The 22484-nt window shown below is 39.7% G+C and overlaps 1 protein-coding gene across 1 annotated transcript in view; it reads left to right on the top strand.

The window, feature by feature from the left end:
• Positions 1-22484, top strand: part of LOC141508653 (cell adhesion molecule CEACAM3-like) — a 73208-nt gene that overhangs the window by 25374 nt on the left and 25350 nt on the right. Inside the window, exons 8-12 of the mRNA XM_074217466.1 lie at positions 4925-5057; positions 6417-6481; positions 9382-9512; positions 10209-10339; positions 22302-22384. Coding sequence (XP_074073567.1) covers positions 4925-5057; positions 6417-6481; positions 9382-9512; positions 10209-10339; positions 22302-22384 — 543 coding nt within the window. The remainder of the gene's footprint in view (positions 1-4924; positions 5058-6416; positions 6482-9381; positions 9513-10208; positions 10340-22301; positions 22385-22484) is intronic.

Below are 22484 nucleotides of genomic sequence, written 5' to 3'. Positions count from 1 at the left end.
ATAGAGCTCTGGCCCTGGAGTCAGGAGAAACTGAATTCCAATCCAGCCTTAGGCACTTAATTACCTAGCTGTGTGACTTTGGGCAAGTCACTTAACCCCATTGCCTTGCAAAAAAAGCAAACAAAAAAAAAGGAAACATTATTTTGTGGAACATTTGATCATCATAGCACTAATTGTAATATTATTAATAAGAATCTGCAAAAGGCCTGACATGGAAACAACCTGAGATTATGTACTAAGGCAGCGATGGTAGAAAAATTCCATGAAGAATTTCACAAGACTATCTACCTTAAAGTAACATACAGGTTGCCCCAAAAGATTTTTTTTTGTTAGGGTTTTTTTGCAAGGCAAATGGGATTAAGTGTCTTGCCCAAGGCCACACAGCTAGGTAATTATTAAGTGCCTGAGGTCGGATTTGAACTCAGGTCCTCCTGACTCCAGGGACAGTGCTCTATCCACTGTGCCACCTAGCCACCCCATGTCCCAAAAGATTTAATGCAATTTTAAGTCATAATAACTTTGCAAGTATAAATCCTTCAAATTTACCCCTCAAAAATCATTTGAAATTTCAATTGCTTGCATTTTCACTCCTGAGAAAATTGGTTATGTCTATTAATTAATAGCATTTAAGGTGAATAATTTAAAAGACATCCCTGTGAAAGTTGTCAGTGCACAGTCAGCCTGGTAAATCATCAGAGTTAAGCCCAGAACATGTAGAAGAAAAAGAGGAAGACAAGGAAAATGAGGAAGAAGAAAAGGAAGAAGAGGAGGAGGAGAAGAAGCAGGAAGAAGAAAAGAAAGAATGAGGAGGAGGATATGGTGGTGGGTGATGGTAATAAAGGTAATGAAAATGAAAGAATAATAATGTGAAAAAGAGAAAAAATATCAATTGAAGTAACAACTCCAAGTTACTTAAAAATAATTAACAGTGAAACTATGATATATGGATGGCATAGATAACATCAATAAAAATAACAATTTTTATCCAGAAGTTTAACCAATGTAAATTAGTCATCACAACAAAGAGATCAAAGGATCCCAGTAAGCAATTTAGTCAACAAACATCCAACTTACTTGCAACTGGAAAGGAATAATTACCAAAGGTTAGAATATAAATTGATTTTTGAAATCTTATGGGAGGAGCAGCTAAAGGAAGCAGGGGATTGAACACCAGTCCTGGAGTCAGGAGGACCCGAGTTCCAATCTGACCTCAGAAAACTTAATAATTACCCTGCTGTGTGACCTTGGCCAAGTCACTTAACCCCACTGCCTTGCAAAAAGCAAATTAAAAAAAAATCTTATGAAGAAGAATGGTGGATGATTATAAGCATTATAAGCACATATACTGGAAGAGTAATAAAAGGAAAAAACAGTATAAAGAATGCTTTGTGAAAGATCCCAGGGTATCCAAGGATAAAAAAATAAAAGGACTGAATATAGGAGAAAATTTGAAAATATTTTCAAAAGTCATCATAATGAGTTGCTTTCTCCATCAAGGAAAATGGAAACATTATACCCTAACATCACAGTTTTATGAAATAGCACTTAAATAGGACAAAGATGGGGAAAGTGCTGAAATTGGACCAAATGTTTATAAAGGAAGTCTATGCTGGAGGCAACAACTCTAAAGAAAGATCAATATACAAAGTATCTTAAAGAAGGGAAGACACTAAAGACCTAGGGGAAAAAAATCTCAGACTTTATGAGTCTAAATTTTATGAGTCTATTTTTTCTAAAAAAGAAAAAATAAAGCAAACCAGAGAATACCAGTAACTGCCAACCTATATTCTTATTCTCCCATCAATATGAAAAATTTTATTGCATTGTCATTTATAAAATGGCATATTGAATGAAAGGCACATTCAGTGAGAACATTAGCATTAGTAGGTTTTCACAAGCAATAATGAACTATAGATCACATCTTTAACATCTTACAATTAACTCAAAGATTTAGAGAACAGTCAATTTCATTGCACTTAATGTTTATTAATTATGAAAAAACAACCAGTGCTGTAGAATAAAACACCACCTCAGTCTCTTAAAATTGTTTTCTTTTTTTTTAGGTTTTTTTTTGCAAGGCAATGGGGTTAAGTGACTTGCCCAAGGCCACACAGCTAGGTAATTATTAAGTGTCTGAGGTCAAATTTGAACTCAGGTACTCCTGATTCCATGGCCGGTGCTCTATCCACTGTGCCACCTAGCCACCCCTAAAATTAGGTGTTTTCTATCCCTACATCTTGATCATTCCAGATTCTTTGGAAGATACAACATCCAAAAACTTTCTCATATATGACCCTCTGGCAATGAAGAGCAAATGATAAATGAAGAGGGCGCCATATGCTCATTCAAAGTGTTCAGTACCATCATGGAGATCTGGGTGAAGAGGGGGTTTTCCATGGATGGTGAAGTCCTCCTGATTCTCCTGTTTGCAACTGACTTTGGGTTCACTGTATTAAACTCTAAGACTTCACAAAACCTCCTGGAAGAGAATGATTACTTAAAAGAGTTAGTCCTGTCTACCCCCAAAGGAAAAACCTAATAGTTGAAGAATGTCTGTTGATCATATTTCAACATAGACATGATGAGACACTTTAGAGCTTGCCCAACAATATGTACGACTGAAACAGAAATACAGATGGACAGTAAGCTGGGACAGCAGGATTGATTGGTTTGGGAAAATTACAAAGTAATTTTATTAACCCCAAACTCTAATGAAAGTATATAGAATGTTGTCTCTTGAGGTTCTAGGATATTTTGAGGAATTCTGATGATGATGTGTGTCCTTCATTCTCAGAGAAGACCAAGACATCAGGGAGGTGATACCATGACATGCACATGGGTTGGATTTCAGTGACGGGGTGTTATGCTAAATTTCCAGTCTCATGTTCTCCTCTGAAGCCATCTGGGTCAGTGGCCAGATATGAATCAGGATGACTGGAGATAACCCTGGATGTGAAGTGTCTGAGATTGGATTATTTGAACTCAGGTCATCTTGACTTCAGGGCTGGTGCTCTACCCACTAAACCATCTAGCTGCCCTTATCTCTTCTCCACTGTCATCAAGTCCCCATTGACTGAGTTTCCCCCACACTCACCTCTGGAAGCCAGTGATCTGTTTGACTACTTAACATCAATTCACTATTACAAGTGGATATTTACTTCAAAGATAAAGCAAAAACAAGTTTAACCATTTTTCTCATTACCTCAAGGGCATAATCTCCCCCACAGCACACTACAAAACCAATCAAAGAGACTACTCTTCAACACAGAGGTCCCCAACTGGAACCAGTTGCAGAATGTGCACCTATTCATCATAGTTTCTATAAAGGACTTGCTTGCCATGTATATCATTTCAATTTTTCCTGAAGGAAGCTTTTAAGCTTATTTCTGTGGGAAGATACCATCCCAAGGTGCTACAAATCTGCCAGATTCCTAAGCCCAAAGCAAAGATCCATATTTTCACAACAACAGCATACTAGTATTGTTGTGTGCCTTGGAGACCTGGAATGTGACCACCTCAACTAAAGGCAAGCTTCACACCAAAGGCAATGATTGGGTATTTCGTTGACGTGAAGAGGTTGCCACATACATTAAGAAAAAAGAATGAGTCAAAGACATCATCAAGAGGATGTATGCTAGAAGATTAGGAGTGGGTCACACAAATGGGTGAATTATTATATTATCAGATGACTGGTTTTGAGCTCCAACCAAGAAAGACAAAGGAAAGTAACCTCATAAAACAATAAGGTCAAATGAATGCAGACCAAAGCTTACTATTTTCAATTTTTAAATTTGTTTTATGCATTAACTTTTTTCCCTCACATGTTTTTCCCTTTTGATTTGCTTTTTCTTTCACAACATGAATAATATGGATATATGTTTAACTTTTTTATATATGTGTAATTTATATTACATTGCTTTCTATCAAAGGAGGGGAGGGAGAAAAATGTGTAACTTTACACCTTACAAAAAAATGATTGTTGAAAATTAGCTTTGCATGTCATTGGAAAAATGTTTAAAAATGAAATTCTTAAAACTATAAAAGAATCATGAGTATGCCTGTGATCAGTGGAGAAAAGATATGAGCTCAATTGAGGTAAAAATGAACTCCACTGTGTCATTACACTGAATAACCAGCTCCCACTCAGAGACCTCTCATCATTGGACTCTCAATGGTAGCAATCTGGAGAGCAAAGGGGATCAACTCACCCTGTGCAATGTGCCAGGGCATCTAGAAGTGCTCCTCTCACACCAAGCAGGCCCAGACTGCCAGCTCTGCTAAGATCATCCTAATAGTGGTAGATGAGTCCTTCCAACCAGCTCTGATCCTTCAGAAACACTTCAGGGAGGACTGGACATAAAGTGGGAATGGACATTCTCTAGGGCCTAAATCGGACCCTTCCACTGGCAGAGAAGTGGAGAATTAGTGCTGGGATCAACATTATACAGTGAAAAGACTCCTATGTGACTTTTTCCTTCTGTGAAATGAGAAAGTTAGACTAGATGACCTCAAAAGTCCCTTTCAGCTCTAAATCTATGACTCTGTGACCATGGGCAAGTCTCTAACTTCCCTAAGCCTCCATTTGCTCCATTGGACTAGGAGAGAAAGGATGTTTTGCCTTTTTTTCTCTACCCATTGCTCAGCATAGGGTTCAGCCCACAACAGGCACTGAATCAAAGCTTACTGAGTGACTGTAAAATGAAGTGTTTGGATTGGTTTGCTATTAAGGCCTTTCTCATCCTCTGAACCCCATAGACTTCATCAAACACCTCTTCCAAGCATAGAGATGATCTTCCCTTAAAAGAATGTCTCCTCTTCTCTTGTCATCAGTGGTACTATCTATAAAATATGTTAACTGGAAAAGACCCCATGAATTCCAATAAGATAGATGAGAAAGATCTGACCTTCCTTTTTCTCCACGCAGATTCTTGGGAATCTCCTAGGACCTCACAGCCTGGAGAAGTCAACCTCATCTTCATTGTTGCAATTGCTGTTCTGGCAGGACTGGTGATAATTGGGGGCCTGAGTTGTATTTTGTTTATTAGACATACCAAAAGGTAACTGTGTTGCTTCTATTGCTTACCTATTTAGTCCCAAAAGACCAATTAATCATCACCTTTCATGCTATCACCCAGAGAAAACTGGCCACAGCAGAGACAGGTTAGGGTAGAGACCCTAGCATCAGCCAAAACAATGTGGTTCCTCCAATAGAGTGCATCATGTAGAGGGAAACTGGTACTAGTGAGAACATAGCTGTCTTTTTCAGGTTTTTGCAAGGAAATGAGGTTAAGTGACTTGCCCAAGGCCACACAGCTAGGTAATTATTAAGTGTCTGAGGACAGATTTGAGCTCAGGTCCTCCTGACTCCAGAACCGGTGCTCTATCCAATGCACCACCTAGCCGCCCCAGAACATAGCTGTCTTTTTTTTATTTTTTTCCATTTTTTTAACATAGCTGTCTTGATGAAACTGGTGTCATATTGACATGGTGGCCACTTCGCAGTATGGGGCTATGGGGTGATAACTATATAGCAGATCCTAGTCATAGGGTATGCAGATTGGGAAACAGAGTTCTATGTCCAGGGGAATCATCAGCATCCAAGAGTGCCAGAATCAAATGAAAGAGGAATGACACAGTGGTCTCTGCAGAAGCAAGCAGAATGAAGTAATGGTCCTTCCAGATAAGCACAGAGTGAGAAGCATCAGAGGAGAGAAATAATAGACCTAGAGTAATCAGCATATCTAAGATCCTGGGGGGCACCCACGGAAGAGTCATCCAGGACTCATCCAAGAAATCCTTAGATGCTTCAGTATCAAATGCTAAGTGGGGACTTTGGTAGCTAAATCTAGGCGGATGCTCTGTATCTAAGGTCTGTACAGATACTTCTGTATCTAATTTTATTTTCTATATTCAAGGCAAGAACAAATCTCTAAACTAATGCTGTGATTAAATTTGCACCCTGAGAATTTACACCTTGGAAATTAGTAAATTCCAATCATTGTTTTTCGTTGCTGATTGTTTTAGTTTTAAGGAATAGATGGAGAAAAAGTTAATAATGAAAATCAATCTTTAAAACTGTATCCTACATGCATATGTTTTCAGAAAGTAAGTAGTTAAACATTTATCAACAATCTCCTACCCAGACCTCTCCTGTGATGCCTGAATATAGGCAATCCAACATCCAAGGACTGGCCCCAACTTTAAAGCAATGTGGAAAGAGTTCAAGACTTGGAGACCACTTACTAGATGTGTGGCCAAAAGCTCCACTATCTTTCCACTCTCTTGGCCTTCATATATCCTTGTGGAAAAGAAGAAAGTTGCGTCCTTTGGGAAGCATCCTTCTGATATTCCCCCAGGATGAACCAATTCAAAAGCAGACACTAATTCAGGGATTTTTCCTTACTCTTTCTATTCAGGAATTCAAAGAAACAATTGGAAGATCTAGGACCAGATGGGAAAAGACATGTGACCAGAATTCATAGTAAGTATTAATAACCGTAGTAAAAGAACTGAACTGTGGGAATAAGAAAAAAGTAGATGTACCACAGAATCTTAGGGGTTAAGAAAGAAGAGAACAAACTTTTTTCCTACTCTAAAGCAGAACCTCTAGATTGATATTTTAGACTGGTCCCTTATTATGGAGAAGGTGAAGGGTGGGGAACGAAGAGAGAGAAAGGGGAAAACAAAGAGAAATGGAGAGGAAGACAAGTACAAAGAGGGAGGCATAAAAAACTTGATAGTGATGACTCCTCTATGAATTTAAAAAAGTAATTAAACATGTCAACCTCCAGAATTGTCCTAATAAGGAACAAACACCTCAAAATAGAACAAACAGAATTAGGTTAACATATACATTTATTAATATTTCTCTAAGCTTGCTGATTATGCAGGCATGTGGGAAGGCCTGGATAAAAAAGCCAGGAAAGGGGTTCTTATATCTTTTACTATTAAAAGGCAGGATCTGAAAAGCTACTTTCTGGCTTTGTCCATCAAGGGAGTAGCCCTCAACCCCAGATGGAAATGAATATCAGACACACCTCCTAGGAGACATGATCAGGAAGGCATGGCATGCTACAGGGATTGACTAGATTGAATCTGATCTTGTATGCTAAAACCTCTACAAAGCATGTGAATCGTTTGCCTCCAGGATGTTGGTGCCACCCGGTGGCCATTTATTTGTTATTAGAAGTCATTAATAGAAAGAGAAATGGGGGCAGCTAGGTGATGCAGTGGATAGAGCACCGGTCCTGGAGAGTCAGGAGTGCCTGGGTTCAAATCTGGTCTCAAATACTTACTAATTACCTAGCTGGGTGGCCTTGGGCAAGCCATTTAACCACGTTTGCCTTGCAAAAAAAAGAAAGAAAGAGAAATGGACAGAATACAAAGCACGATTTATCTTCTGGGTTAAGTGTGCTCCTAGTATATCTTTAAGATTTAGTTTACACCTCTTCAAAATAGGGAGACTGGCTAGGTCATCTCTAAGGTCCTTTAGTGAAAGTGTAGACTTGGGGTCAGGAAGAATCAGCTTCGGATTCAGCAAATCTCTAACATTTGCTATGTGATCATGGGTTAGTCATCTAACTGCTCTGTGCCTTGGCTTCTTCATCTGTAAAATAAAAGTAATGATATCTTTAGGACCTTCATTTTAAGGTTACTAGGAGGCTTAAATGAGGAGATAAATGAAAAGTTTGCTCTGACAACTTTAAAATGCTAAATTAATTAAATTAATTAAAATGCTAAATCACTTAATTAAGTGATAAAATTTGATGGTGGAGAAGTTTAGAATCTACTCATCCAGTCCTGCCACTTACTTAGCTCTATGACTTTTGCCAACTACCATGCCCCTGTGGACCTCAATCTCTTCATCTATGAAATGAGGGAGCTGAATTCAGAGATCTCTGAGGCTCCTTCCTCCTATGGTGTGACAAATGATATTGTCAAGGCGTCACTGTAGGAGCAAAAGAGGCTACACCTGGTTCATTGACCACCTACTGAAAAGCAGACAGACACTTCAATCAAAGAATATAATCTATCACTTAGCTACCTGGTGGTACTGCCTTCAGAAAAGTTCAGTTCATTTGGGTTTCCTTTCCCAAGGATGATCCTATCTCCTATGATTAGTTTTACATCTCTCCCCTTCCCAGCACCCTCAACTTTCTAAGGCTCCTGGCATATCACAGCTAGTTTGAAATCAGTATTGATCTAAAGCCTAGATCCTCACTTCTGAAGGAATAAAAAGGAAAGCAATTTTACCCAGAAACATTAATGCAGGGAAATCTAAGGATGTCTCTTTATCACTATGTGGTGAAAGTCTCTGGAGTCAGGGAATCTGGCTTCCAATCTGATTTGTGATGTTAGGAAGTTTGAGGAGGAAGGGCTTATCAATCTGACCCATCTTATTCAAATTCTAATTGTACAGATAAGAAAAATATCACAAAACTAGTGAGTTAGACAGAAAAGGTTCATATCCAGGACCAAGGCTCTTTCCTCTCCACCAGGATGAGAAGAATGGTCTAGATAACCTCTAAGATCTTCCAAAGACTTGACATTTCTTGTTCTAAGGCCTCTCCAAGAGCTGACATTCCACATTCTAAGATCTTCACAGCTTGATACAGTACATAGAGTATTGGACTTGGAATCAGGAAAATCGAAATTCCTATCCAAACTTATGCACATTAGCAATTTGACTCTGAACAAGTCACTTTTCCTCCATCTTGTCTCAGTTTCCTCATCTGGTACATATAGATAAACATAGCTTACTCTCCAAGTGAGAATCGAATGAGATAATATTTGTTAAGAATTTTGCAAATCTTAAAACATTGTTGTTGCTACTGTTGTTATTAAGACAGCTAGGTGATCTCCGACTGTGACTATTAGCTATGTGACCCTGGGTAAGTCACTTAACCCTGACTCGATTTGTGACATGAGAGTCAATGACAAAGAACCTCCCAGCAAGACATGCCTTCCTCAAAGAAGACACTGAGCTTTATGTGCAAAGTAGAATTGCAGAAGCTCAAGAGAAAGGTAAAATAGACAAATTTAGAAATGTTTCTACACCAAATGCTCATTCGTGTCAATATTGTGTTCCCAGCCTGTCTTGTACCTAGTAACGTAGTGATGCTATTGTCTTTGAGAATAAAGGAAAACAACAGCCCTGTTTGCCTCAGTTTTCTCATCTTTGAAATGAGCTGGAGAAGGAAATGGCAAACTATATTAGTATCTTTGTTCAGAAAAGTCCAACTAAGGCCCCAAAGCAGTCAGATATGAAAAAACTAAAATTGTGAGTATTAACATTGACATCATTAATATCATTATCATCACTTTATTATTATTATTATATTATTATTATTATTGCTATTCCCCATTGTCTGATTTCTGTAGAAGTTTTTCAAACATATGAAAATGATTCCCAGTCCCAAGTTCTTCACACATATGAGAATCAATCACAGTCTCCGGTTCTTCCTACATATGAAAACCATCCCCAAGCTAGAGATGGAATGGCCATTACCCAGGTAGGAGCATCATCTTTGGTCACTTTCTCTCCTCATATTTTCTTCTGTCTCTTCCTGGATCTTGTCCTATTTCTCTAGAGAGAGGATTTCTATCTATCTCTGGGCTACCCTCATACCCAATTCAGGATATTGTTGAGAGAGAGAGAGAGAGAGAGAGAGAGAGAGAGAGAGAGAGTCCTCCTCAAGAAAGGAAGGAATTTAATGTCCCCCAAAGTCACCTTGTACTTATTTATGTTATATATTTCATATATAATATATTTATATTTATTTATTTAAATATGTAAATATTATGCTGTATTTATAATATTTATATGTAATTTATACATATATTTATAATATATTATAATATTTATATATAATATATTATATATTATATATAACATACATATTATATATTTCATATACATCTATATGTACTATGAAATAAGTATAAAGTGACTGGGGGATATTATAGATATATGTATGCGTGTGTGTGTGTGTGTGTTTATCAAGGTTGAATGTAAACTCCATGATGGCAGGGGCTCTTTCACTTTTGTCTTTGTATTCCCAGTGCCTAGTATTTCACTTTCACCTAGCAGGTGCTTCATAAATGCTTGTGGATTGATTGATTGGTTTCTTGCAGGACCATGGGAGCTTTCTTTGGGTTGGAGGAATATGAGACTGAAGGTTGCATAAGTTCATTTCTATTTTCTACAGAACCAGAGTTTTGCCTCAGCTTCCTTCTCAACCCTGTCGGAGAAACCATATGAGGTAGGTTCAAGGACAAATTGGAGAAACACCTGGATTCCAGAAAAGATGGATGCTTTGGCTTCAGTCAGCTCCCTCTTGACATCATCATCTTGATGGTAGACGATCTTATTACTACCCAAGAGGACTTATGAATTAGAGACCTGCTTTGCAATCCTATCTCCAAAATAAAAAGGATTATACTGGGAAGTGCCCTCAGAGATGATCTTGTTCAACATCCTTGTTGGATGGATGAGAAACTGAGCTCTAGAAAAGTTGAGTGACTTGTCTAAGTTCCCACAGGAAAGAAGAAGCAGAGATTTCCTCTCTGACACAAGTTACTAGTCATGGGATGCTAAGCAGGTCTCTTTAATCTCTTGATCTTGGGTTCATGGAATGAATGTCTTGAGAATGATTCTGAAGGTTATAGTCAATTTAGTAGCTCCCTTTTAGAGCTCGGCAGCCTCTCTTGATATTCTGCAGTCAAGCTGATGTGCCATTGCTGAACAGCTTGTCCCTGGAGGAAATCTTTCTTAAATTGAACTGAAATTTGCTTCTCTATACCTGTTATTGGAATCCTTCCAACGCTTACATTCCCTGTTCTAAGCTCCCTCCCAGATCTGACATTCCCTGTTTTAAGGGAACTCCCCAATCTAAAATCCTGATGCTGGGATGGTCACACTAAGTTACCTCCTAAGAGAGGTGGGGCCCCAATGAATAAATATAAAATATAATATATAATATATAATATATAAAATATAATATATAATAATATAATAAATATAAAAATAAAAGATTGAGGAGAGAGTTGGTTGGAAAGAGAAAGGCATGGGGCAGCTAGGTGGTACAATAGACAGAGCACTGGCCCTGGAGTCAGGAGGACCTGAGTTCAAATCTGACCTCAGACACTTAAAAAATTACCTAGCTGTGAGACTTTGGGCAAGTCTATTAACCCCCCATTGCCTTAAATTAAAAAAAAATCTTAAAAAGAAAGGCATTCCAACTGGTCTGTGGGAACAGAAATGAGCCCATGGAAGGGGTACCAAGAGCTGAGGGAACTGTGAGGGAGATGGAGACAGAGAGAAATTAGGCCAACATTCTTTCCTCTCTAAGAACTCCACTCTTTTTGTGTCTCTAGGAGATAGATGCTAGCCAAGTGGATGTCTATGACCAAATCGTTCACACAAGAAGTCAAGGAAGAAGAAAGTTGTAACAGAAATTATGTCCTCTGCCCTCCATCTTGCTGGAGCAGGATCTGTGGAAGCAAAACCCTAAAGACTTAGACAGCAAGACTGAGAGCCCTTGTCAAGGACTTAACCAGAAACTCAAGGTCCCATAATTCCACTGCCCCAATCCCCAGAGCTAAGGCCAATAAATACACCTGACACCAAAAAAGGTTTTGTATCTTAGCCATGGAAACTCCCACTGTTTCTGTTGCTAATCCCTGGCTCCTGTGGAAATTCTTTCAGATGGAGTCTATTTCTGCTGCTTAGTAGATTTTTTTTTCCTTCTGCCTGGATAGAGCCTAAGGATCCTGGCAGAGAAGGAAAAGATGTGAGTGGGAGTATTCAAGGCTGTCAAGTTCCTACTGGAATTTTTAAAAAAAATTTTTTATTTAAGGCAATGGGGTTAAGTGACTTACCCAAAGTCACACAGCTAGGCAATTATTAAATGAAGCAGTTTTGTTTCCAGTATTTGAGGGCATGGTCTGAGAAGCCACCTCCTAGGCACAGTGAACACAAGAAAGAAGACAGGGAAGTTGGTTATTCATGAAGGAACTGAAGGGTAACACTTACAGAGGATGGTGATACAGGTGACGCAGTGGCTATAGTGTTAGATCTGGAGTCAAGAAAACCTGAGTTCAAATTCACCTTCAGACAACCACTCCTGGTTGACCAACTCACTCCTGCCTCTGTTTTCTCATCTATCATGCTTATCTCCCAGACTTATTGTAAGGACAAAATGAATTAATGCTGGCTCTGTGTTTTGCAAATACTATAAAAATTCTAGTTACCATCATCATCATCATCATCATCATTATTATTATTATTATTATTATTATTATTATTATTATTATTAGCATGTTACATAATTAAATCAGCTAGTTGGCACAATGGATAGAGCAATTGCCCTGGGGAGAGGAGGTCCTGGGTTCAAAAATGGCCTTGTGTGACTTTAGTCAAGTCACTTAACCAGGAATCCTGATTCATGTCTGGCCACTGGACCCAGATGACCCTGGAGGGGAAAGTGAGGCTGGTAACAGCACAGAACCCACTCATTCAAATCCAATTCACCTCCCCAATGTCATGACTTTCTTTGAGAACAAAGAACAAATATCATCAGGTTAAGTGATATTCAGAAAGTCTGAGGAGTAGAGATATAGGACAAATCATTTAATCTCTCTGAGCCTCATTTTTTCACTTCTGCAAAATGAGAGAGGAATATAAGGTTTCTTCCTTCTCCTAATTTATAGTCTTAAATTCTAAGAGATTGTGCAAAGATCTGGATCCTAGAGCTCTCCTAAACCATAGAGACAGTAAAGCAAATATGGGGGAAATGGGAAGAAGTCAGGAGGAGAAAGTTGGATCAGAATCCATATTACAACTTTTTGGGTTCCCTGGTGTCTCAACAAAGAGGCAGGAGAATCAGGGAAGGGGGAAATGATCTAGAACTTGAGAAATGAGCATCAAACTGTAAATGAATCTCTGACCGGGACCAAGAATTCAACAACATAAGAAATCTAGGCACTAGACTATGAAACATGGGTGTCTATTATCCATTCCAAGGATTCTGAATAATATGTATTATTATACATATAATATAATATATAATCAAGGATTCTGAAGATCAGAGCTGGGAGGGACCTTGCTTAGACTATAGACTCTAGAATGCTAGACCTGGAAGGGACCATCAAATAAAGGATGTGACATAGCTCAAAGGGAGTTCAGGATAGAGAATGTCATAATAGGGAAGGAACTTTGAGTTACTATCAGAATTAGCAAGAATCTCAGATAGCATTCAGTCTAACTTATGTCAACTAGACTGAAACCCACCTCTAATCTGTGGATGGCCAGAATCCCACCAAGCAAGGTAGAGACAGGAAATTCAGGATACAAAAGTTTAATTAATTTCAGAGTGAGGAAAATGAAGTTTGCAAATGGAAGCCCCAACTCCTGAAAAGGAGCACTCAATACATTGGGGTTCATGCCACTTTATATACAGGAAAAAAAACACAAGTGGATTGGATCATGACATAATCATTTTTAGGTCTTGATTTGCTGCTTCCATAGCAGGCTCATGTGTGCCATTCCTGCTACCTATGGGAATAGTTCTTAAGTTGACTATTAAGTCTGGGGGTCATGATTACTCTACATTGTACAGAACCAATGTTCTTTGTGGGAACAGGAGTGCATTATCAAGTTCAGTCCATTTGGCAACCTCAAGAAACAAGGAGTATGTCAAGAGATGTTGATTCTCAGGTCTCTGGGAAATAGGGGGAGGTAAAATTATAAATCTATCAGTAAACACCTAGTACTGCATTTTGCCCAAAGGTAGGATCATCCAGAGTGGAAAGGACTGTTGTAACAAAGTCTGCTCATTGGACCTTAGACCTGGGAAACAGGTCTCCAAAACATTTTGACATTTCCCTCTTTTGGCCAAAGGGAAGGTTTCTGAAAGAACCCCTACCCTTGTTGTCAATAAAAGAGAGGAAGATACAAGCCAAAATACCATAAGGTATTGCCAATGGGGGTTAATTCTTTGAGATGACCTATTGGGGAAGTATGTCCCAAGTGAACAAAATGCTTCCTTATCAGAACTCTAAAGAGGAGTCTATTTCTCTGGTTCCCTATCTAGAGACTTAAATTTGATTTCACAATTTTGAAATTTCAGTTTACCTATCATTTACTATCTCTATGTTAAACTAAATCCTGTGCTTGATATAATGTTTGATAGAATTCACTTGCAAATTTGTCTGGTTCTAGTGTTTTTTCTTAGGAAGTTCACTTATGGCCTGTTATGCTTTTCTAAGATTACGAAACAGATACTTTTAAAATGGGGAAGTAATTTTACTTCCATTATCAAAACAATTTATGTGTGAAATCAATTAGACCTCACTTAATAAAACCTTAGAATTTATTGCCAAAACACATCCAAAATTTCCATGATAGAGTTGGAAGTAATCACATACATGTACATAGTTCTTAGAGAAAACAGCCTAATCCAATTGCTTTTTCAAACTTTCTCTTATTACCTTATCTAATCATTTCCCTCTTTGGAGTATATATTATAATTTTACCACAAAGATAGATTAAAATTGTAAGATAATTATAATTGAATCCTAGTATAATTCAGAGATGTTAAGTATCAATTTAAGAGATTGTGTGACCTTAGGCAAGTCACTTAACCCCATTGCCTTATTTTAAAAAAATAGCCAATATTTTCAAATGAAAATCTGCTATTATTGTAAGTAGAAGTAGTACCTGTTTTATAACTAAGTATATCTCATTAAATATAAGTTTTAAAATAACCAATTTTTCATGACATCCTTTTTTTTAAGATTTTTCAAGGCAGTGGCGTCAAATGGCTTGCCCAAGGCCACACAGCTAGGTAATCCTTAAGTGTCTCAGGTCAGATTCGAACTCAGGTACTCCTAACTCCAAGGCTGGTGCTCTATCCACTGTGCCACCTAGCCACCCCCATGACATCCTTTTAAAAGCCTAATTTATGTGTAACAACATCCAAAGAAAAGGGAAGTTTTTGTCTAAACATTTTCAGACAAAAGTTTTTTACAATCCATGTAATCAGCATTTCTGGTTTATAAAGATTTCTCATATTTTATAATATAGATTTAGAAATACAATACAATTTAGAATTACAGTAACAATGTAAACAATAAACTTTAGATGACACTAATTTCATTTCCAGATTATCACATATAAAAATCATTGCTCATGACTTTTGGCATTTTAAAACCACTTTAGAGTTATCAGATATGGAACAATTACATTCAGTTAGAAAAAATAATAATAATATATTTCTCAACTTAAGTTAGTCATTATGTTGAATTTATGAAGTTTACTTTGAGGTCTTTCATTAAGTTTACCTTAAGGTCTTTATAATCATTATATAATTTTGATCTCACAACCATAACCCTGGGAGGTGGGCACCATTATTAGTTTTCTCTTTACAAATCAGAAAACTGTGACAAATAGAGATAAAATTATATGCCTAAAATGACACAGATAAATAAGTTTCTGCAACTGGCACAGAGAAGGGTGGACTCACCAAGGGCAGAGGCTGGATGGCTCCCTGTACTGCCATGTCAGGCGCTGCCAGTTGTACCCAGACTCTACCAGGCAGCACTTGAGTGGGTTCTGCCAAAGGCTGACCCTGCCTTGGAGACACTGACTGCCTATGGACTGGATTGGTTGGTGCAGGGCCTTCTCATTCTCATTGGTATTAATTCCAAATGGCAGAGCTCAAGTAATGCCGGCCATGGGGCCTAACAAAGCCCCCTTCCCCAACAGCTGCAGGTAGTACTAGGATTGGGGTCACTTGCAGGGTGTGACTGGGGAAGGATGGGCTGTATTGCACCTGGGTGAGGCCTCCAAGCTTGCCTGGGGGGGGGGGGCACAGAATGCCCAAAGTCACAAGGCCATTTAAGTCACACTGATCCCTCCTCTCTGGTATCCACCAGGTAGGTTAGACCATGATTCATGTTTCCCTAAAATTCTCCAGCAGTCTCTTTTCTTAAAATGATCTGAAATGAGAGGGGGTTAACAGAGAGACATGGATTGTAATGGTCTTGTTAGCAATCCCCTCATCTGATGATTCTGGAGGAAAGGAATGGGGAAGGCAGAGGGATTTTACTGACTGTCCCCCTTTTCTTGTCATCCCCCAGAGCTCCATCAAGCTAAGTGATCAACAAGGCTGTGGGAAGGATCCCTCAGTACTTTCTTGGGTGCTTTCCCATTTTTTAGCATCTCCCTTAGTTTTTATTCCACATTTTATAAATGGTCATTGACCAGGATTCTTACAGTAAAAAAAAAAAAAAAAAAAAAACCCAGATTCTTAGCTTGCATCTCTTGTTAAAGGGAACATACTTTCCTTTCCTAATGATGTGGCAGGGACTCAGGAACCAGTTTCATCCTCTTCCACTAGCTGTGGTTTCAAAGGGGAACTCAATTCAAAATGTCACCCATCAGAAAAAGTCAGTTTAATTTGTTTGAGAGGGATAGATGAAGATTATTAATAAAATCAAGGACTTCTGGCCAAGATGGCAGAGAGAAGTCAGACACTGTTTTAAGCTCTCCCAGCTTTCCCTCAGAACTAATATGAATCGAGCCTCTTAACAGATTTTGGATCCACAGAACCCAGAGAAGAACCAAGGGGAAGTTCTCCCAGAAAGGTCTGTTTCAGGAAAGTGTGGGCATGTGGGGGACAGAGAGCAGAGACCCAGTGCAGGGGAGGTAGAGTGAGGCCAGGGAATAACTTGAGAACAGTGGCAGAAGTGCTTGCTGTATGCATAGCTGGCAGATGGGAGAGTGGTGAATGGGAGAGCTCCAGCATGGCAGCCCAGTAATCTATCTGGCCAGCTCAGCTGGGTCTAGAAAACCAGGTTGCAAGCCCCTGTGATTTCAGTGGTTGTTTCCAGCTCTGCCCCCCTGCCCCTTGTTCCTGTAGGAGGGTCAGACTTTCCCCACAGCAATCAGAGAAACAGTACAGGTGTTTGAACCTTGCCTCAAGGCCCTGGGTGTGGGCAGCAGATCTTCCCCAGTTTAGATTACACTAAATACTGAGAGAGAGTCTTTAGATTTTCTAGCCTGAAGGCCCAGCCCAGATTGTGCAAGGACAGCCCAGATCCTGCCCCAGACCCAAGGAGTGAGCCACTGACACCAACAACACAAACAATTCAGAGAAAGCTTCTGGCATTCCTTACTGGACAGTCCACTGAGTAACCCCCTAAAGTTCCTAACCCCAATGAGCAAGACCTCTAGGAATCTCAACACTGAAAATCTACAAACTAGTCCTTCCCCCAATACAAGACCTTAAATTAAGTGCCCCAAAATGAAGAAAGACCATCACAAAGAGGGGTCAATTGAATGTTATCAGAGATAAGGATACTAGCTCAGAAAAGGAGGACAGAAGGGATGAAACTTCAGAGGAGAATATGAATTGATCTCTAGCCCAGATCTCTTCCTTAGAAGAAATCAGAAAGGAGTTTAAAAATCAAATGGAAAAAAACACTATGCAAGAGAAAATTAACGCCTTACAACAAGAAAATAAATTCTTTGAAAACACAATTGAGCAAATGGAAAAAAATAAATCCTTCAAAAAGAGAATTGATCCATTGGAAAAAGAGATGCAAAAGGTAAATGAAAAAACTCTTCTCTAAAAAATAATTGGAATCTGTGGACACCAAGGATCTGTTCAACAAATTTTTTTTAATGAAAAAAATAGAAGAAATGTAAAATATCTCATTGACAAAACAACTGACCTGGAAAATAGATCCAGGAGAGACAATTTAAGAATCATAGGACTATTTGAAAGACTTGAGGGGAAAAGCCTGGAATCCAGACTTCAGGGAACTGCCCTGACATCCTGGAGCCAGAGGGAAAAATAGTCATTGAAAGAATACTGCAATCCCCTTCTGAAAGGGATCCCTAAAGGAAAACACCAAGGAATATTGTGGTCAAATTCCAGAACTATCAGATCAAGAAGAAAATCCTGCCAAGTGACCAAAAAGAAACAATTCAAATACCAAGGAGCCACAGTCTGGATTGCACAGGACCTGGTTGTATCAATATTAAGGCATCAAAGGACCTGGAATTTGACATTCTAGAGAGCAAGGGTTTGCAGTCAAGAATTCACTGTCCAGCAAAACTGAGCCTTTTCTTTCAAGGGAAAAGATGGACATTTAATGATAAAGGAGACTTTCCTCTTTTCCTGATGAAAGACCAGAGTAAACACAAAATTTGGTCTTCAAACAGGAGACTCAAGAGATACTTGAAAAGGTAAATAGGGGAAAAGAAAAAACTGTTATTCAATAAGATTTAACGGATTTTATACCCACCTAAGAAGAAGATTCTAATAACTCTTGAGAACTGTAATGCTATTAGAAGGAATAAACTTAAGTGGATGGAATAGACACTTATGACTTGTCCATGACTCTGATGGAATGATTAAAAGAGGGGGACAGTAAAGAGACCGGAGAAAGTGGAAGATTGAATGGGGTATATTACATCAAATAAAGAGACACAAATGACCATTTTTTGTCTTTCTTTGTAACTGCTGCTGCTGCTGCTGCTATTTGTCCTTCATTCTAAAAGACCAGGATATCAAGGAGATGATACCATCACAAGCAAGTGAATAGGATTTGAGCAAAAGCGATGCTGTGCTAAGTCTCACTTTTTTCCTCTGGAGCCTATTTGGTCCAGTGACTAGATATTAAACAGGATGACTGGAGATGATCCTGGATGTAAGGCAGTCAAGGTTAAGTTACTTGTACAAGGTCACACAGCTAAGAAGTATCTGAGGCTGGATTTGAACTCATGTCCTCCTGACTTCATGGCCAACACTCTACTCACTGTGCCATCTAGCTGCCCCACATAATAGGTACCTTGAATTTGTTGCTGATCTTTCTCTTTTTTTAGATTTTTGCAAGGCAATGGGGTTAAGTGGCTTGCCCAAGGCCACACAGCTAGGTAATTATTGAGTGACTGAGGCCAGATTTGAACTCAGGTACTCCTGACTCCAAGGCCAGTGCTCTATCCACTGCGCCACCTAGTTGCCCTGATCCTTCTTTCTCAAAGAGAACCAATGATATCACAGGAGTGATGACTTACTGGGTTGAAGTAAAGCAGACCTGTGCAGACATCTGCCTCATTCTTTCCTCCAGAGTAATTAGACTCTACCATCTAATAGATTAGCTGTCATACCCAGGTTTATGCCCTCTTCAAATTTCATAAACCTTTATCAAAGTCATTATTTACAATGCCCTTAAAATTATTATTAAAAATATTGACCATGGGGACAGCTAGGTGGCACAGTGGATAGAGCACTGGCCTTGGAGTCAGGAGTACCTGAGTTCAAATCCGGCCTCAGACACTCAATAATTACCTAGCTGTGTGGCCTTGGGCAAGCCATTTAACCCCATTGCCTTGAAAAATCTATAAATATATAGATATATAGCTATTAACCAGCACAGGACAAAACCCCTATCCCTGGAGCACTCAACTAAAGCCTTAGCTCCACATTGAAATCTATCCATTAATAACTAATACTTGAGTCCACTCATTCAAGTAGTTCCAACTCTATCTGATGGTAGTATTGAAGAATTGGGAATCAAAAAAGAAAATAATTCACTCAGAACAGCACAATTAATCAGCAGGAGAGCTGGTTTTGAAATCTCTTCCAAGGCTTAGTGTGGAGACCTTTTTGCTTCCTAATCAACTGTTCTGGAGCTGTTCCAGAAAGTATTCAGACCAGGCAGCATTCATGTGGTCATTGGGAGAGGTCCAGTGTTCCAAGCCACTTTCTTTTTTTTTTTATTTTTAGGTATTTTTTTGCAAGGCAATGGGACTAAGTAAATTATTAAGTGTCTGAGGGCAGATTTGAACTCAGGTACTCCTGACTCCAGGGCCAGTGCTCTATCCACTGTGCCACCTAGATGCCCCTCCAAGCCACTTTCTGAGACTCCAAGGGAAAGAGCAGGTACTCATCTATGCCCAATATATTGGGAGGAAATTAGAGGACTGACCAAAAGATAAATCTTGTATTGGCTTCTTTGGTACCTGCATCCTTCTCCTCTCCACACCTCAATGGATATAAACTCTTTCAGAAGTCTAAAAATTATTATTTCTACTTGAGACATCTCAGGAGAGAAAGTGGCTGGCAAGGATACAGAGGGATACTGGAGCCTCCCAGGTTCGCTAGGGGTGGGTCCACTCTCCAATAGGGTATCAGAAAGGAAGCAGACCTCAGGTTCCTGTGACCCCTCCCCTGATGGGTGGGTGTGTCATTGTTCCTTCCTTTCCTGAGCCCACTCAGCTCAGTGCTTGGTCCTCAATACTTGTGGGTCAATTGGGTTTTTCCTGACTGATTAGTGTCCATAGGTGTGTCAAACATTGTTAGGTTACAATCTTCTCAGTAAAAATGAGGCCATCACTCTCAATAAATTTTAAGCAATCATATTCTGTACATTTTATCTTTTTCTCTCACATCACACTTTAAAAGTTGGCTATGACCTGGGACCCCACACACCTCACACAAACCCTAAGAAGACCAAGTTGGGGTTCTCCTGTCCCATCCAGTCGCCATGCACAGGTCAAACAGGGTTTGGAGAGAACTGATAGAGATGCTCCAATCTCCATTATACAGATGAGTAAAAGGTATAAAGTGACTTGTCCATGGTCACAGTAATTTGACCTTGGATTTGAACTCAGACCTTCCTGATTCCCAGCCCCAAATGGGCCACTATTGAGAACTGACAGTTTGGTCCCCTCCAGGTGGAGATCTATTGATCTTTGAGAAAGAGAGTAATTTGGACACAATATTGTGTTTGCTAATAGGGGTGAGGCTCAGGTCCCCTTCAATCCTGGACTACATTTTCAGGTTTCTTCAGTGGTTAGTCCCATTCCTTCTCTGGGATCCCATAGAAGTTGGGCTTCTCATGTTCCTTCAGTGAGTCTCATGTAAAAGCTGCATGCATAAGCCTTGGGGATTTGTCTGGATATAACAAAAGTATTAGGGGATGGGGGAATCACCCAATCCTTGCCTTTTCTCCAGCCCATGTGATGTTCTAGTTGCCCACGTGTCCATACAGCAAACTAACCCGCATGGACATCTTGCCATAAGTCTTGCCAGCATATATGTAGCTTTTATCTCAGCCCATCTTCCTTAGAGAACAAATAAAAGCAACATTCCCATGTTAGTAAAAAGGCAGAGTGACCACACTTACAACCCTATGACTGCCCTGGCCACCATTTTTCAAAGTATATTGATTCCTTCTATACAACAAGGACTATCTTGTTCTTTGACTTTCCATCTCCAGTCTCTAGCATAGTGTTTGACACATAGTTGGTGCTTAATTAATGCTTACTAGTCATACTTTGTCCCCAAGATATGGGTGTCCCCCAAGGCTTTACCCTGGGTCTTGGGCTTTTCTCCATGTTCTCATCTCCCTTGGGTTCAACTATCACTTCAGTTGGTAAATAGATCTGCCTACTTCTCCAGACTTGAGAAAACTTTCCTGAGTTTTCTCCCTTTCTTTCCACATGCCCAATAAGCATTTCCACCTGGATGTTCAGAAGGGGTCACCAACCTCATGCCCCAAGCAGAGCTCCTTATCTGTCCATTCTTCCAAACTTCTCATAATTTTTCCACATCCTCCCCCAGTCACATAGCCTCCAAAGTATGCTCAATTCTTCCTCAGTCACTTGCCCATAACCAAGTTCTGTTGGTCTTATCCCCTCCTCTCATTCACAAAACCACAACCTTCCTCAGCACCTCTTATAGACAACTGTCCAGTGGGTTGCTCCCTATTTACTGCTAGGACATAAGAACAGCTAGGTAGCACAGTGGCTAGAGCACTGGCCTTGCAGTCAGGAGGATAGGAGTTTGAATCCAGTCTCAAACTTGACACAAACTAGCTATGTGACCTTGGACAAGTCACTTCACCCTGATTGCCTTGCATCCAGGGCATCTCCAGTCATCCTGATTCATATCTGGTCAGTGGACCCAGATGACTTTAGAGGAGAAAGTGAGGCTGGGGACCTAGCACAGCTCCCCCAACTCAAATCCAGTTCATGTGCTTGTCATGGCATCACCACCCTGATGTCATGCTCTTCTTTGAAAATGAAGAACACACATGATATGGGGGAGAGATCCTAAGAAGAACACAGTTTCCAAGTACTCAGCCAAAGGGGAGGGGCAAGAGATGATGAAGACAGGAAACCTCAGCTAGCCCATGTGATGAGGTAGAGGAAAGAAGTCTCCTTGAGAAGAAAGAGCAGAGAGGAACTTCAAGACCCATCAGAAGGTGTCTTGGTCAAGTGTATGAAGTACAAGCTTGAGAAACTGCACTCAGAACAAGATGGACCCTTCCTGCCCCCTTTCTGGAGCCTGGAAGGGACTCCTGCTCACAGGTAAGAGAGCAGAGCTCCACATATCCACCCAGCAGGATCATTCATTAGATCACTCCAAATTCCAGATAAGGCAGAGAAGGAGAAGAGATGTCCAAGCAAG

This window comes from Macrotis lagotis, chromosome 1 (assembly GCF_037893015.1).
Source record: "Macrotis lagotis isolate mMagLag1 chromosome 1, bilby.v1.9.chrom.fasta, whole genome shotgun sequence".
Taxonomy (NCBI): Eukaryota; Metazoa; Chordata; class Mammalia; order Peramelemorphia; family Peramelidae; genus Macrotis; species Macrotis lagotis.
This window is presented reverse-complemented; position numbering and strand designations above follow the sequence as displayed.